Genomic DNA, 15,425 nt, shown 5'->3' with positions numbered 1-15,425 from the left:
GATTTTTTTCCCTTCTGGTTAGTCCATCTCTGAACAAAATTATATATATAACATTCTATAGTGGCAATGTCTCTGTTAAAACAGCAGGCTGAGGAAAGACAGAGGAGATTGGATCAATTGCGTAATATTGCTACTTCTAATAGCATTCTACCCAGAGATGAGGTCATCGAACAAAATGTGGAAGATTCGCAGGTGAAAGACGAAGGCCAACTAGTAGAGGAAGTGAATTCTGAACAGGAAGAGCTAGCTGACGATGAGCAGCATATATTAGAACAGAATGGATCAGAAACCGCGGATTTCAAAGCTCAATTGCAACCGCAGTTGGATTTGTTGAAGAAGAAAACCGATGAAGCTATTAAGAGAATACTGAGACGGAAGATAATGCAGGACAAGTTGGACGATTGATTATTTTCTTACCTGAGATGAACCATGATATTTGGATATAAAATATTGCTGTATGAATAAGTGATTGAAATGGGTTTTGTCTATAAACTTATATTACAATAAAAAAATGAACTAGATGGTCTTTGGAACGATGTCGGACATTAGGATGCTGTTCGTAGCAATTATCGGAAATATGAAGGATTGTTTTAGTAGTGGAAAGCATGGTAGATGTACATAATACCAAAGATCAGGAAAAGAACAGCACTGCTCAAGGTGATAGTTCTCATACTGATCTTTGTCGCTAGTAGTTTTCCTCCGAGGACGGCAATACCGGTACAGATACAATGACCCATGACACCACCAGCGATAACATACCAGTAGTCGTTATCAGTGGCCATTGCGATGATACTGATTTGAGAACGGTCACCTAGCTCACCAAGGAATACCATTAAAAATATAGAAACCCAAATTGGAGAAAATACTTTTGAAAATAGTTGCTTCACTTGATTGACTGGGCCAGATGCGGCATCAGTATATTTACCCTTTCCTGAACCGCCTTCGATATCATCCATCTTTTCATTCATTGTTGAGATAGCAATTTCTTCTTCAACTTCTGTCATTTCTTCTTCAACACCAGCATCTTTTGACATTTCTAGACCTTCTATCAATAGTTTATAAGCAAAGACTAGGAACAAAATACCAGCTAGAAATGTTGTATAGCTCTCTGGGATTAGAGATACAAATGTGTGCCCCAAGAATCCTGACAAAACTGTCATGATGGTTAATGAAATAGCTGCGGCAGTAAACACCAGCAGACGAGCATGGCGCATAGCCATTAGGGCTGCAATTAAGAAAGTCTTGTCACCTATTTCAGATAGACCGATCATGGCGACAGCCATGGCAAAAGATCCGAAATGTGAAGCTGGAATATCATTCGTAGTGTTGGTAGTGGTAGTTGTTGTCGCGCTGACATATGGCAGGAGTGCCAACGCTGCTATAATTGTAGTCATATGTGTTGGTGTATTAAATAATAGCTTATAGGATTACAAATCAGTAACCCAAACTTATCTTATCCTTTAATATGCCGCAGGACCTCCAGTATGGCAATTGTAATACCTTGCTTTTTAAAGTGAAAGTTCCTCTATTTTTTGATCCAATATTATACAATTCTAGAATTTTATATAAGGATTGCAGTTATTGATCCCCGAGTAGTAAGGTAAGTTATGTCGTTTATAAATGAAATGAGGGCAGCACAGCTTGCGCACATCATCAGCCTTAGAACTTTGACATTTGAACTAAAATTTTTTTTCAAATCGTTATAAAGTCAGCCTTGTGCAGCAAATGACTGCAGCATTGAGGTAAAGAGTAGAAGAACAAAAAAGAAAGGAAAGTTAGCCATTGAATGAGTGATTTAAAGGTGTTAATGGCATTGCGTGGGACCCCTCAGACCCCCACTATATTAAATTTCATACTGCTTTAACAAATTTAATATGGACAAAATACCACTCTGAAGAAACTACGGAGTAAGTCATTTTCCCTGGAAGTGACTTCAAATAATGCTTTTCGCGTCAAGCATAAGCCTTCACCTTAATTATACTCACTGGGTGGATTTGGAAGAGCATTTAACTATGATCGATGCAAATGCAAGAATAAACGTACACATTGTCACAGGAAATGTATGTGCATACTCTGATAAGCATAATATTGGCATTTTCTTGAGCGTTCGGCCATTAAATTTGTGTTTCTATTTTTATTTACCATTTTGAGTTAATGGACGGTAAGTTAATTGTTAGTAAAATACTCAGATATATGAACAACAATAATTGCTCAGGTAGGTGGGATGTGTTGTCTTCTTTATACATACTTCACAAAAAGTTGCCAATAATTGTAAAACATCATCGTATTTTCTCAAATTGTAGGAATCTTGATCCACTATAACTCCTGTTTTTATTAACTTATCAATTGAGGAATTTATCATATATTTTAGCTCCTTTGATGTTGGATTTCCTATGAAAAAAACTCCATCAGCCCTGTCTACAAAGGCAGTGTCAAGAGTCTCGAGTAAGTTGGAAGTGGCCAAGACTAAAAAATTGGGGTAGCGTTTAAGTTTATCCAGATGTGTCAATAAACTGTTAACTACCCTTACAGAATCAGAAGCTTCGTTTTTATTGGATAAATTGATCCTTGAAGTTGCGATTGTTTCTACTTCATCAATTAAAAGAAACACAAAATTATTATGTTTGTTAGCCGTTATTATATCAGCCTCGATGTCTCGGAAAAGCTGCGTTATATTTTTAGAGGACTCCCCAAACCAACGTGAAAACACACGACTACAAGATAACTCGTACAGTAATGATCCTTGGTCTATAACAACACAGTTCTTTGTTTTAGCCATTCGAATAGCAAGTTTGTTACATAACGCCTTACACAGGGTAGTTTTTCCCGTACCCGGAGGACCATGAAGTAGTATCATTTTATTGTTGGCACTTATCATCTCATTAACAACATCAGTACTTGATGAGGTGGTCTCAAGATACCAGGCTAATCTGAGTGATGCAGTAGAGTAATTCAATAACTTTATTTTGATATCTTTGTTATAATATAAATTCTCCCAAACACCTTCTAGTTCTGGGCAAGGTAGAATAACTTTATGCGCGATGGATTGAGTTTGTCGAGCATTTTTTTCATAAGAAGAATTTTGATCTAAGGAAAATTCATTATAGGTTGATTCGTCATCGTTAGAATAGGAATCTACGATACTAAATTTATCGAATTCCGTTGTGAGCAATTTTTCTTGCTCATTATGATTCTCAGCCGCTAAAATATAGAAATAAATTTCGAATCTATCATTATCGTTCACTTTATCTATTGGTTGAGTGTGTTTCAATACTTGATTGGTTAATATTTGGTTTACCATATGGTTTATCTCATGTAATCCCACGTTATCTAACTTTAAGTCGTCTAGCTCATCATGTTTGTTAAGATATACAACCTTTACAAATAGACTAAGAATCATGTTGTCATGTGTGGATATTTTTAAAAAGAATTGTGGGTCTGTAGAAGTCGAGTGAAAAATAACCTTAATTAAGCTCAAAATTATATTTTCCTGAGCCTGTGTGGGTGGGTCCTGAATAGAAATCGAGCCCTTTCCATCTCTAAAAATATCCTCAAAAGTGAGCACGCCATTACAATTCTGTGATGCACCAACACGGCGTTGAATAGCATTACGAATTGCTTTAATAACTGTTTCAAATATGTCTTCTGTACTATACTTATTGCCGTTGCATCTTATTTCTTCATTTTTCATATATTGCCTCACCAGATTTATACTACTCTGACGCAAGCATGCATCAACTGTGACTAACATTAGTGAGGATAGCTGTAGATAGTTAATAGCATCTAAACTGATAATATTAATCTATAAACAACTAAAATTTGTAATACTTCCTGTTTAATGTAGTGCTATAATAGAATTGAGAGATTGAAAACGTTAAAATTCTGGTAGCCGCCTAAATATTCGTGGTATGCGATTTGAACAAAACATGGGCTCTGGTGAATGACCTGGATAGCACATCAGTATTATAAAATTCAAATACAGAGTTACCACAATTTATGACTTCCAAGAATAAGATCGGTTAGTTATAAAACAAGGTAACGTATTATTATCAAAATACCGCATTTACTATGAACTGATAAGGAATTAGCAGCATGATGCTGGCTCATTTTTTATATGACTTGCATTGTTACTGAGAGATCTCAAAGCCTTGTTTTGTGGTGGTCAGTACACCTATCTTGACAATGCATATAATTATGTAAGGAGATTGGTAATTTTATCCACTTCTTAAAATTATTCATTTTATGTTTAAGTTATCAACTATTGACTTAAATGCACTACGAGGATTCATTGAAGACGGTAAATTGTTTTACCAAATTAACAACAGAAAATCATTTTCATCAATATTTATAGTAACTAGTTTATTTACCACTATATCTTGAATACAAACTTTCATCAAAGACCGAAGATTTCTTATAAAATGCTGTAGGATCTCTTTGTAATTCACGTTCTTCTCTTTCCATTTGTTCTTGTCTGGATATCTGACTTCTACCTTCTGCAGGCGGTTGCTTTGGAGGGACCATTGGCACTTGATCATAAGCTCCAGGTATTGGAGAAGATGAAACTGGATGTTGGCTTGAGACATTTCCTGGATAATTCCCTGAACCATGGGGCTGGTCATAGTTTCTTGTTGGAACCAGCGGAACCTGATTGTAAGCAGGCGGTAAATCACCATGTGCAGGTGGCACAGAGAACTGAGAGGTATAATTTTCCATAGAAACGATTGGTCGAGAATTAGGAGCTGGCGGTTGAGGAAAACGTTGTGGCGTAGGTACACTTCCTAGATTCATGGACTGAAATTGCGAATCAATGCTGGAACCTACGTTTCTTGGCTGCGGTGGTAGTGATGGTGGAATAACATTCCCACTTACATACCCATTGTTGCTATTATTGTCACTTCCACTAGCATTATTTTGGACTTTTACAGATACTGCTAGGTCTTTACTCATTTTCAAAAGCGAATCATAAAACTCGAGACCCTTTGGCAAATCATTATTAAAAATTAAAAACTTTGTAGCCGCCTCTTCAATTTGCATGAAGAATTCCTTCCTCTTCTTCTGTTTCTCTTCCTCTTCTGATGTCTTATTTTCTAAGCCAGAAAGACTGAAAACATTATCAAGCTCATTCTTGACTTCATTAACAACAGATTCCTGTTTAAATATGGTTGCCTCAATCCTCGTAGTCAAAGGTTTAAATTTGTCTAGCTCCTTCTTAAAGATGACTTCTAGCTCTTCACTTTCCGCCTTTGAGTTAACCAGTAAAGTATTGGTAATATCATCATCATTAGTTTGACTCTTTAGTTCCTTGAGTGTACGCCCTCTTTCTTCCTTTAGAAGTCTCAAATCTTCTGCCATTTGCTCAATATCAGATATTTTTGCTAGAATTTCTTGATTCTTGCTATCATCAATATCTAAGAGACTCTGTTTATTAGATTCATCAATTGAAAACATATTGAATATTTTCCATAGTTCATCAGGTTGTTTCAGAAGTCTTAATTGAGCTGCATACGGCTGAACTAGTGAAAATAATTTTTCATCTGAAGCAGCAGCTTCAACAAGTGCCATTTTGAGTTTGACCACATTTTCCTTTTGTTCTGAGGGCAAACCTGCTAGTAGCGTTAAAATTTCTTGTTTTTTTGAACTTATTAATTTCAATTGTTCATCAGGATCTTTATACTTACTTTGACTAATGCTTTTAATCCAAGATTGTATTTGATCTCTCATCATGTCACCTTGAGGATCTGTGGTACCTGAAAAATTCTGACTCTTATACCTTCTCTTGAGGTCGCTAAGTAGATTTGGCAAATGAGTGAACTCAATGAATGAAGAATACTCCATGTCTGCCGTTTCTGAATCATTGATACACTGCCTGAGCATAGAAGCCTTTTTCTCAGAGTATATACTCTCCTTTTCAAATACCTCCATTGGCACAATTCCTCTATATAACTTTTCACATTTGTGTGCGATAGCTTCCATGAACGGTTTGAGTTGTTCTTCCCATTTAGGTGCTTTTATGGCATCTAATGCTTTAATTGAAGACAACGATACTGATTGGGGTATACTATCGTGGAAAATATAATCGTTATCCTTTATTAATTGCTTGGTTTTATCCTTTATTGTTTCACCAAAGCCATCAAAATCAAAATTATCATTCAGAGCATATTTATATGGAAGTGAGGAAGACAGACATTGAGTAGCCAATTTCAAAAACGCTATTGCTTCACCGTATTTGTTATTTTGCTCTAGTGCTAATGCATTATAATAGGCAGCCAACGAGCGAAAAAAATGGTGTTTACCGGAGACGATACTGTTCCATCTTGCCTCACCATAAGGTGTTAACCCACCTTCCTCTGTTCTTAAAAACTCCCAACAATTCTCATATAGATTTGACCCGGAGTATGCAAGTTTACTAATTAGAGAAGCTTGTTTCTCAGATGTTCCGTTATTGATCGCATTGATCAAGAACATCTCCTGAGCTTCAGCATGTGACAAATCTGAAAGGAATTTGGTGTTTTCAGTTTGAAGATCTGCTGAGGGGGAATTAAAGAAATTTTCAGAGAGATACCTAAAACATTCCATGGCCTTTGCCATATGTACCATGGCGGTTTTAAAATCCTCATTAATTTTCTCATTTGCCACTTCTGTTAACGCTACACCCAAATTGTACAACGTACATGATTTTTCGAACACCAATGTTTTTTGGGTATGCTTTGTAGGACTTGAAACAAGACCATACTCAGCGTCATACCACGTAAACTCCAGCTTAAACTGACCAATATTGTTTCCCAATCTCAAATATAACTGTTCCAAGTAAGCATAATACTTGTAGTTCTGTTCCACCAATGTGACTGCCCCTAACTCGCCATTAGCATTGTTGCGCACATGGTCCATCTCCACACATAGTTGCTCATCATAGAACTCCTTCCACTGTCTCGAACCATAAATCCTCTTCAAATAACTAGACAATCCCCGCTTCCAATCTACCTTATCGGTATCCTTACACTTCAAACCAATCACTGATGGCTTCATCCTTTTACCGAGAAGTTTGCTCTATACCTGATGTAACTAATCAGAGTTCAAAATGACAATATAGCTGCAAATTGAAACTCGGAAGTACTTTATTTAACCTGAGTTCTGATCTAGCAAATTGTAGATTTAAAGGGACTCTATAGGCTGAGCTAGTCCTTTTTCCCTTTAAATGCCTTCTCTCCTTCCGAGGTTTGAAAAGGCTCGAAAACGAAGAAAAAGCTCAAAAGTGGTTCAAGCTATCAATAACTAAATGGGATTACTATCACAAATAGAGTACAAGACAGGCTACAGGAAGTGATCTGTGTTCATCTGTTAGTGTTGAACTAGAACTAGAAAATGATTGTTGGCTATAGGGGTGTTGTAGTAAGGCGTGTGGGAGTCAGCCGATTGGCAAATGTTTATAATACAAGGTTGTTTAGCAGCGGTGTCAAGTTATTGGATGAAGCTGAGCAGAAACAAGACACTAAGAAGATCCAGGATTTTAACCCTAGACATCTGGGCGTCGCTTCAGAACTGTACGTGCCAGCTTCGCTGAGCCGTTTGCCCAGTGTGATAACAAGCCCCAAACTATGGTTTGACAACGTTATTAGAAGGATATATATGCTCGGTTTAAACACTGTTCAGATAGGTATCTTTAGATTTCAAACCGGTATCAAACCTGCGTTTTTACTGTGGAAGAATAAAGCCATTGAAACGTACGTCCAGGTAAATGCCAATTTTGCCAGCAAATCCGTTGAGAAATTGAAACCCGAAGTATCTGTCTGGGTGGAAGAAGCATTGAATGCGCGCTCCAAGCAAATACCAGATAATGTAAAACTAGATTGGCAACTATTGAAGTTCAATGATGTGCCAAAACTGATATCAATACAACCAATGATGATCCCTGGAAGACCACTAGAACATATTCAACTGTTGTACAGGTTCAACACCAAACAAAGACTGGTAAAACTGAACAAGACTAATAATAAAGTGGAGAAATTGGATAGAGATGTTGTTGACTACATGGTGTTCCTTTGTGACGCCACCACAAATGACCTTATCTTAATGGGATCAGTGTTTGAATCCAAACCCGATGCTAAATTACCTAAAAACTACGATGACAACACTGAGAAAGCTGTTAGAAGAATGAAAGAGTGTGGAGATATCTACAGAGTACCATCTTCTTCAGAAAACCCACAGATAACTAATTAATGTGACTAAAATCCAAAAAAAATGAAATATTCAAATAATTCAATTGGAGAAAGACGCATAGACATGTATCACTGTAAATATTGAAGTCATTACCAACACTCTATAATTACATTGCCATTCACTTAAGGATGCATTCTGTAAATAAATAATAACACTACTAAAGTGATGATTACTAATTTCTATCAGTTGTTAATCTCATCGCTCTGCCATATTGGGCCCTGATGATATATAACTACCGGTTTTCTCAGAAAGTAGCGTAGAACTTGTAGTACTATGCCCTTAGAATGAAAAAAAAAATTTTGAAAAAGTTATGGATTTTGCGATGAGATGAGCATTGCAAACAAGTATAGAAAGTATAGTAATAGGAACCCGTATACTAGATAGGTTCCATTCTCTTTACAAATACCACACAGACACAGTTGAATACCAATATTTATAAATGGGTCGTCACGGAAAGGGTCCCAAGACCAATAAGCAGAAGCTTGCTCCAGAGAAGGAGAGATTTTTGCAATGTTGTACTGATATTACATTAGAGCTGACCAACTCTCTGACCTCAGGTACCACTAGAGAGATTAATCTGAATGGTCTTATTACCAAGTATTCCAAGAAGTATAAGCTAAAGCAACAGCCTAGATTGACGGATATCATCAACTCCATTCCAGATCAATATAAGAAATATTTATTGCCTAAGTTGAAGGCCAAACCAGTGAGGACTGCTTCAGGTATAGCTGTTGTTGCAGTTATGTGTAAGCCTCATCGTTGTCCTCACATTGCATATACCGGTAACATCTGTGTCTATTGTCCTGGTGGTCCGGATTCGGATTTTGAATATTCAACACAATCATATACAGGTTATGAGCCAACATCAATGAGAGCCATCAGGGCTCGTTATGATCCTTACGAGCAGGCTCGTGGTAGAGTTGAACAGTTGAAGCAATTAGGTCACTCTATTGACAAAGTCGAATATGTGGTTATGGGTGGTACTTTCATGTCTTTGCCAAAGGATTACAGGGAGGACTTTATAGTGAAGTTACACAATGCCTTGTCCGGCTATAATGGTAATGACATAGATGAAGCTATAAGATATTCTCAACAGAGTTTGACAAAGTGTGTCGGTATTACAATCGAAACAAGACCAGATTATTGTACAGAGACCCACCTGGATGATATGTTGAAGTATGGTTGTACAAGACTGGAAATCGGTGTCCAGTCGCTATATGAAGATGTGGCTCGTGATACAAACAGAGGCCATACTGTGAAGGCAGTGACGGAAACGTTTGCCATTGCCAAGGATGCTGGTTATAAAGTTGTTTCTCACATGATGCCTGATCTGCCAAACGTGGGAATGGAAAGAGATCTACAGCAATTCAAAGAGTATTTTGAGAATCCAGCCTTTAGAACAGACGGTTTGAAGATTTATCCAACATTAGTCATCAGAGGTACAGGTCTGTACGAACTATGGAAAACCGGCAGATATAAGTCATACAATGCCAACGCTTTAGTAGATTTGGTGGCCCGTATCATGGCGATGGTTCCACCTTGGACAAGAATTTATCGTGTTCAAAGAGATATTCCTATGCCGCTGGTTACATCAGGTGTGGACAATGGTAATCTAAGAGAATTGGCATTAGCCAGAATGAAGGATTTAGGTGTCACCTCCAGAGACGTGAGGACGAGAGAAGTTGGTATTCAAGAAGTGCATCACAAGGTCCAACCCGATCAAGTTGAGTTAATTAGAAGAGACTACTATGCCAATGGTGGCTGGGAAACTTTCCTATCTTACGAAGATCCAAAGCAGGACATTCTGATTGGTCTACTAAGACTCCGTAAAGCATCTAAGAAGTACACATACAGAAAGGAGTTCACAAGTCAGAGGACATCTATTGTCAGAGAACTTCACGTCTATGGTAGTGTGGTGCCACTGCATTCCAGAGACCCTAAGAAATTCCAACATCAAGGGTTTGGTACGTTGTTGATGGAAGAAGCAGAGAGAATTGCCAAGGAAGAGCATGGATCCAGTAAGATATCTGTTATTTCAGGTGTTGGTGTAAGAAATTACTATGCCAAGCTAGGTTACGAGTTGGACGGTCCATACATGTCTAAGAAAATTTAAATACCACCGGACAGTTATGATATGGGAGGCAAAACACAAAGGTAGGTGATCACTCGTTTCTGATTTATGGGCTCTGCAAGAGGGTACAAGAGTTATTTATTTTAATGACAATTATTGTTTATCGTTATATTAGTTTTCGAGAAATAAGTTATTTATATACATTAAATTAATGCAACCTCATACTGAGTCATCTCTTCTCTATACGCTTCACTTCAATGCCAAAAGTCCTTATTGGGGGAGGCATTCTAATCACAAGAGGTTGGTTGTCTATATCTCGTTCGCTGGTATCGATAGTGTACCAAGGGCAATCGGCTTCACTCCGGCTTAGCTTTCTCACGTGGGCCTCTGAATGTGAGAGAGTATGGGGTGCCGATGTTATAGTCGGCGGGGACCAATTCCGGTAGAAGGCCCCATCTCCAGATGAGTTTGTAATGCTGTAAGCGATCAGTGGTGATCAGTCTTAGGTATTGCAGGCATACGATGTAGTAGTAGATGCCGAGTCCCGTGAGGACGTGCCACCATCCGTGCAGCTCCAGGAGCAAGCCCAGGGGCAGCAGCAGGTACTCGCGCCTAATGAACCTCCACAGCTTACACAAGTGGATATCCATTAGCCATACTGCGTAACCCGACATGAAGAATATGGCGCCCATCATCATGCTGTTGTGCAAGTTTTTCTTGTGTTGGGGGTCCTTGACGAAAGTCATTACCATGTAGGCCGAGGAGAATGCCACCACGCCGATCAGGCACCCGAAGAAAGCCTGGTGAATGGTGGCGTTCTTGACTATCAGGTACACCACAGTGACCGTTGATGCAGTCAACAGGATCAAGGATGCGATGACCACCTGCTTCACACTGGACAAAGTATTGGTTTTGCCATTGCTGTGCTTGTTCTTGGTGGGGCCCGTGAAGGTCGCGATCAGTTCTGTGATCAGGGACCAGCACGGCACACACATGGCGTATATCATGGGCAACTCGTCGAGCAACTGGAAGTGGTATTTCAACGTCATGTGAAACAGCCAGGACCCGACACCCACGAGGCAGTACGCGAGCCCTATGAGCAAGAACCTCAACTCGAGCTTGTTACGTCGCGTGCAGTAGATTGTGTACAGGGCGGTGCTGATGAAAATGGAGTTTGTGAAAGTGTTAGACCATTCTGCTACATAGTGCGAGACCACGTAGTTCTCCTCGCACCAGTCTATAGTGGAGGTTATCTCCCCCCAGTAACCATCCTGCGCTTGCGGATATTCCCAACGAATCATTTTACTTATTTACCTTTAAGGGTATATCTATATACAATGTATGCTATTGGATCGAGAACCTTGCCAATATATATCCTTTTTTTTTTGAGTAAATTTAACAATGGGCCACTATTATGTAAAATTCCCTCATGTGCTATGTGTAATGAAGATCTTCACAATCCTAATGAGTCGTAAAAGGGTTTTCAGAACCATTCGTAAAGATTAGGTATTAATTGTAAGTTCTAAGGTCTAAGTTGTATGTAGTATGTTCTATGCTGTATGAGAGTACAGAGTGCAGGTGCAGGTACAGCTTATGAAAAGCCTACCCCTGGGCTTAGACAAACTCCGCAAATACCGAGACAAGTGTCAGACAGGACAAAGGAGAGGGGGGATAGGAGTTACTGTTGTACGTATATACGCACACACACTCACGGGGGTTTGATCACCGATGTTAACAGGTGGCATGACTGTACGTGTTATATGACGAGCTAAAGGGGTTTGGTGGTGCACACATGTTCCCAAATAGGAAAAATCTCGAATACAAAAATAGAAGTCTCCCGGTGGGGGGGGGAGGAAGCATTTTCAAAGTTCAGTGCGATGCGTCGATTGATCCCAAAGTGTGAATGCATGTACGTCTGTGTGTACGTCTGTGTGTACGTCTGTGTGTACGTCTGTATGAATATGACGTAGTGGGGATTAGAATCAGGAATCACACAGATACTCGCACGAAATGACGTAATCCGAACACTGGCAATGGACCTTCGTTCTTTGCAAAAGTAAATGCACATCGGATGATCTACTCTTTGGGTTGAGGGGGGGGGAGAAGGGAAAGCCATCGCCAGTATGTGTATGTAATTGTCACAACTGTTCAATCTATTTTTAAACATAAAATTTTCTTATGGTACTTGTATTCTATAAAACCTATAGTGGGTGAGTTAAACAAAGTCACAGAGATTAGAAAGAACACAAAACAGAGAGCGTTTTCTTTAATATAAAACATAGATAAACTTCTAATCAAACAAGACCAAAAAATTAAGTAATGGGGCGCAGGAAGATAGAGATCGAGCCGATTACGGACTCGAAGACTAGAGGCATAACCTTCTTGAAGCGTAAAGCGGGTATATTTAAGAAGGCACATGAGCTGAGCGTGCTGTGCAATGTGGATGTGGCGGTGGTGGTGCTGGGTGCCAACGGGACGTTCTACGAGTTCAGCAGTGTCGAGATGGACGAGCTCCTGCGGTACTACACGGATCAGAACGGGATGGGCCTGCTTCATATAAAGACCGAGCCTTCTGCTTACGGTGACGGGTACAAGAAGACGCCTACGGTGAAGTACCAAGGCACAAGACACCTGAAACGTGGTCGTAGGCTGGCCAAGACCAAGAGTGTGGACTTGAACCAGATTAGAAGAGCTTCAGTGGGTGCCCCAGACAACTCTACTGTGAATGCCAGCTCAGAAACGAACAAGAAACGCCAGATCAAGGACGAAGAAGGAAACGGTGTGGATGACGACCTAAATAACGCCGCGGTCAAGTTGAGAAAGCTGACTCACGCAAGGCATCACAGTACCGGAAACTCATTGCTACCACAAATGGATAGCAATGTGAAACTCGGTAGTCTGGCTTTTGACTCTCACGAACGTGATTCAGACTTGAAACTGACAAGAACCAGAAGCTTCCCATTTGTAGGTGACATATCAACCGAAAAGGTTACACAGACCAATGAGCAACTGGAAAAAGCAGCTCCAAAATTCATAGTGAATTCACCTCCCGGCTCTTTAAATAGAGAATCATCACATTCAAACTATATGAGACCAGCAACTAATTTTAACATGGGTAGATCATCAACCAATGGGTCCACTTCCAAAAAACTAAAACCAATACTAAAACTTAATATTCCCATAGATAACACTAATGCAGCAAACGGTGTTAGAAATTACTCAAACCAACATGCCTCCAACAGCGCCGAGAATGACCTACCTAAACATATCATAAGGACACCCTTCCAGGGTTCTAACTTCCGTGTTTCACCTAACGTAAAGCATGAAGGTAGCTATTTCAAGAATGAAAACATTATTGACAGTGAAAACGGTAATTCAAAACTCACATTTTCATATGGCAACGATAAGAACATTAAGAATCAATTTAGGCCTCCGTTCTTCGGCTCAATGAAAGGCAATAACAGTGCCGGAGGTAGCAATAACATCGCTGGATCACCAACAAACCAGTACCTGATAACACCATTGCAACAAATGAATCCAAATAGAGTGCCCTTATATAAAGGTGCAGCAACAACTAATAGTGGCTCTTCTTTATCAACCTCACTAAACATGAATGGAGAAGTTAGCACACCTAATACTGCAAATGGAAATACTGCTTCACAAAGACAGTTGTTTGGAGCATTCTACTCCTCAGGGGCCGACTCTGGAAAGCTTCATAAGAATGACAAGCCTAATATGTTTAGTAATAACCAAGGAGATGAAAATGATGATGTTGAGGGTCAAGATGATGTAGGTCAAGAAACCAGAAGTGAGAATACAAGTATGGCAATGAACCGTAACATTATGCCTGCCACAACCCCTATAGGTCCTGAATCAAGTTCGCAGCCACTGAAAATGGGACCGGATTTCTTGGGTAGTACTAACTCTCCAAATACTTCTACAATGCTATTTCCAGATTGGAATTTGTCTGCGACAGGTACGAATTTTAGCGGACAGAATTTCTTGAACAGTGCCGGCCCAAAATCTGGTAATATATTCGGATTCCCACCTTTGGCTAATTATCCTTTTGTGGGTACAGGATACGGAAACAGTAGCAATAATAGTAACAACAACAACAACAACAACGGTAACAACACTAACAGCAACAGCAACAACCAAAGTATTAATGGAGGAAACCCTTCAAAAATTTCTGGTTCAGAATTAAGTCCGTATCTTCCACACCTACATACCCCTTATCCAGGTAAAATTTTCCAGTTCAATAACAATGATACAAATGAAAGTTACCAGGCTTCAAAATGAAATCTTTTCATTAACTTGTTTAGCCGTTCAATTTGCTATTACAAATGTTACTGATGTTCCTAAACACATTGATTTACTCAAAATTGCATGGCTCAAAAATATTTTATATTTTTGTGATTAACAGTTATTTGCATACAATTTAAGATTATTATATTTCTTTTTGATCGAATTTCGTTCCCATTCATAGTAAAACCTAAAACTAAATTTTGTGGCACACATTCAATTCCTGTTAAACATAACCATCTGCTTTTGAATTTTTTTATTTTCTTTCGTTCCTTTTCCTGTTGTTTCACATTCCATTATAGTTATAATTGAATTTGAGATGTTACTGTACATATTGTACCAGTACCAAATGATGGGGGGTAGTAGATATTTTACTTACCTGCCCCATTTTAAAGATTTAATGTTTTCGCAATACATTCAAAATATCTTCTAGAGAAGACTATTATTTCAATTTATTTCAAAATTACTTGCATTTGTTTCCCTTTTTATTAATTTTCTCACATTAATTTTTTTTTTGCATTTACAATACAATCGTATCCTGAAATTAACTGTAGTATTAATGTTAGTACCTCACTAACATCCTTCACATTCCTTAGCTCACTAATATATATTTATCTACATTATTATGATTACACAAAACACATACATTACATTATTTCAAAATAGAGGTATCATAGTGATTATGACCAACCAACAGCAACGGAATACAAAAAGTTATTTTCAAACAGAAAATACTATACCTTTACTGCCGTGATTGTGCTGGCGCCCGCATTGCATGGCGTATTTGAAACCTCCAACACGATAAGCTTCTCGAGAAAATTAGGGTAGCTTCTTA

The 15,425-nt window shown here is 38.8% G+C and overlaps 8 protein-coding genes across 8 annotated transcripts; 4 read left to right on the top strand and 4 right to left on the bottom strand.

Annotated features, from left to right (window-relative positions):
* Window positions 1–66: 66 nt before the first annotated feature.
* On the top strand, window positions 67–405 carry NTC20 (Ntc20p; the record flags this gene model as incomplete). The annotated part of the gene is made up of 1 exon (XM_449629.1): window positions 67–405. One exon carries the CDS (start codon window positions 67–69, stop codon window positions 403–405), a length of 339 nt encoding a protein of 112 aa, XP_449629.1.
* Window positions 406–590: 185 nt separating this feature from the next.
* Window positions 591–1,394, bottom strand: GDT1 (putative ribosome biosynthesis protein GDT1; the record flags this gene model as incomplete). Its single annotated transcript, XM_449628.1, has 1 exon — window positions 591–1,394. One exon carries the CDS (start codon window positions 1,392–1,394, stop codon window positions 591–593), a length of 804 nt encoding a protein of 267 aa, XP_449628.1.
* A 791-nt stretch (window positions 1,395–2,185) lies between these two features.
* On the bottom strand, window positions 2,186–3,751 carry PCH2 (Pch2p; the record flags this gene model as incomplete). Its single annotated transcript, XM_449627.1, has 1 exon — window positions 2,186–3,751. One exon carries the CDS (start codon window positions 3,749–3,751, stop codon window positions 2,186–2,188), a length of 1,566 nt encoding a protein of 521 aa, XP_449627.1.
* A 608-nt stretch (window positions 3,752–4,359) lies between these two features.
* Window positions 4,360–7,026, bottom strand: BRO1 (Bro1p; the record flags this gene model as incomplete). Its single annotated transcript, XM_449626.1, has 1 exon — window positions 4,360–7,026. The coding sequence occupies one exon, from the start codon at window positions 7,024–7,026 to the stop codon at window positions 4,360–4,362; it is 2,667 nt and encodes an 888-aa protein (XP_449626.1).
* Window positions 7,027–7,362: 336 nt separating this feature from the next.
* Window positions 7,363–8,217, top strand: MBA1 (Mba1p; the record flags this gene model as incomplete). Its single annotated transcript, XM_449625.1, has 1 exon — window positions 7,363–8,217. One exon carries the CDS (start codon window positions 7,363–7,365, stop codon window positions 8,215–8,217), a length of 855 nt encoding a protein of 284 aa, XP_449625.1.
* A 439-nt stretch (window positions 8,218–8,656) lies between these two features.
* On the top strand, window positions 8,657–10,330 carry ELP3 (Elongator subunit ELP3; the record flags this gene model as incomplete). Its single annotated transcript, XM_449624.1, has 1 exon — window positions 8,657–10,330. One exon carries the CDS (start codon window positions 8,657–8,659, stop codon window positions 10,328–10,330), a length of 1,674 nt encoding a protein of 557 aa, XP_449624.1.
* Window positions 10,331–10,644: 314 nt separating this feature from the next.
* Window positions 10,645–11,589, bottom strand: GVI51_M06303 (ceramidase; the record flags this gene model as incomplete). The annotated part of the gene is made up of 1 exon (XM_449623.1): window positions 10,645–11,589. The coding sequence occupies one exon, from the start codon at window positions 11,587–11,589 to the stop codon at window positions 10,645–10,647; it is 945 nt and encodes a 314-aa protein (XP_449623.1).
* Window positions 11,590–12,607: 1,018 nt separating this feature from the next.
* On the top strand, window positions 12,608–14,587 carry SMP1 (Smp1p; the record flags this gene model as incomplete). The annotated part of the gene is made up of 1 exon (XM_449622.1): window positions 12,608–14,587. The coding sequence occupies one exon, from the start codon at window positions 12,608–12,610 to the stop codon at window positions 14,585–14,587; it is 1,980 nt and encodes a 659-aa protein (XP_449622.1).
* Window positions 14,588–15,425: the final 838 nt, after the last annotated feature.

The sequence above is a fragment of the Nakaseomyces glabratus genome, chromosome M (genome assembly GCF_010111755.1).
Source record: "Nakaseomyces glabratus chromosome M, complete sequence".
In the NCBI taxonomy this organism is placed as follows: domain Eukaryota; kingdom Fungi; phylum Ascomycota; class Saccharomycetes; order Saccharomycetales; family Saccharomycetaceae; genus Nakaseomyces; species Nakaseomyces glabratus.
Note: the sequence above shows the minus strand (reverse complement) of the source record. Positions and strands in the feature narration are given on the sequence as shown.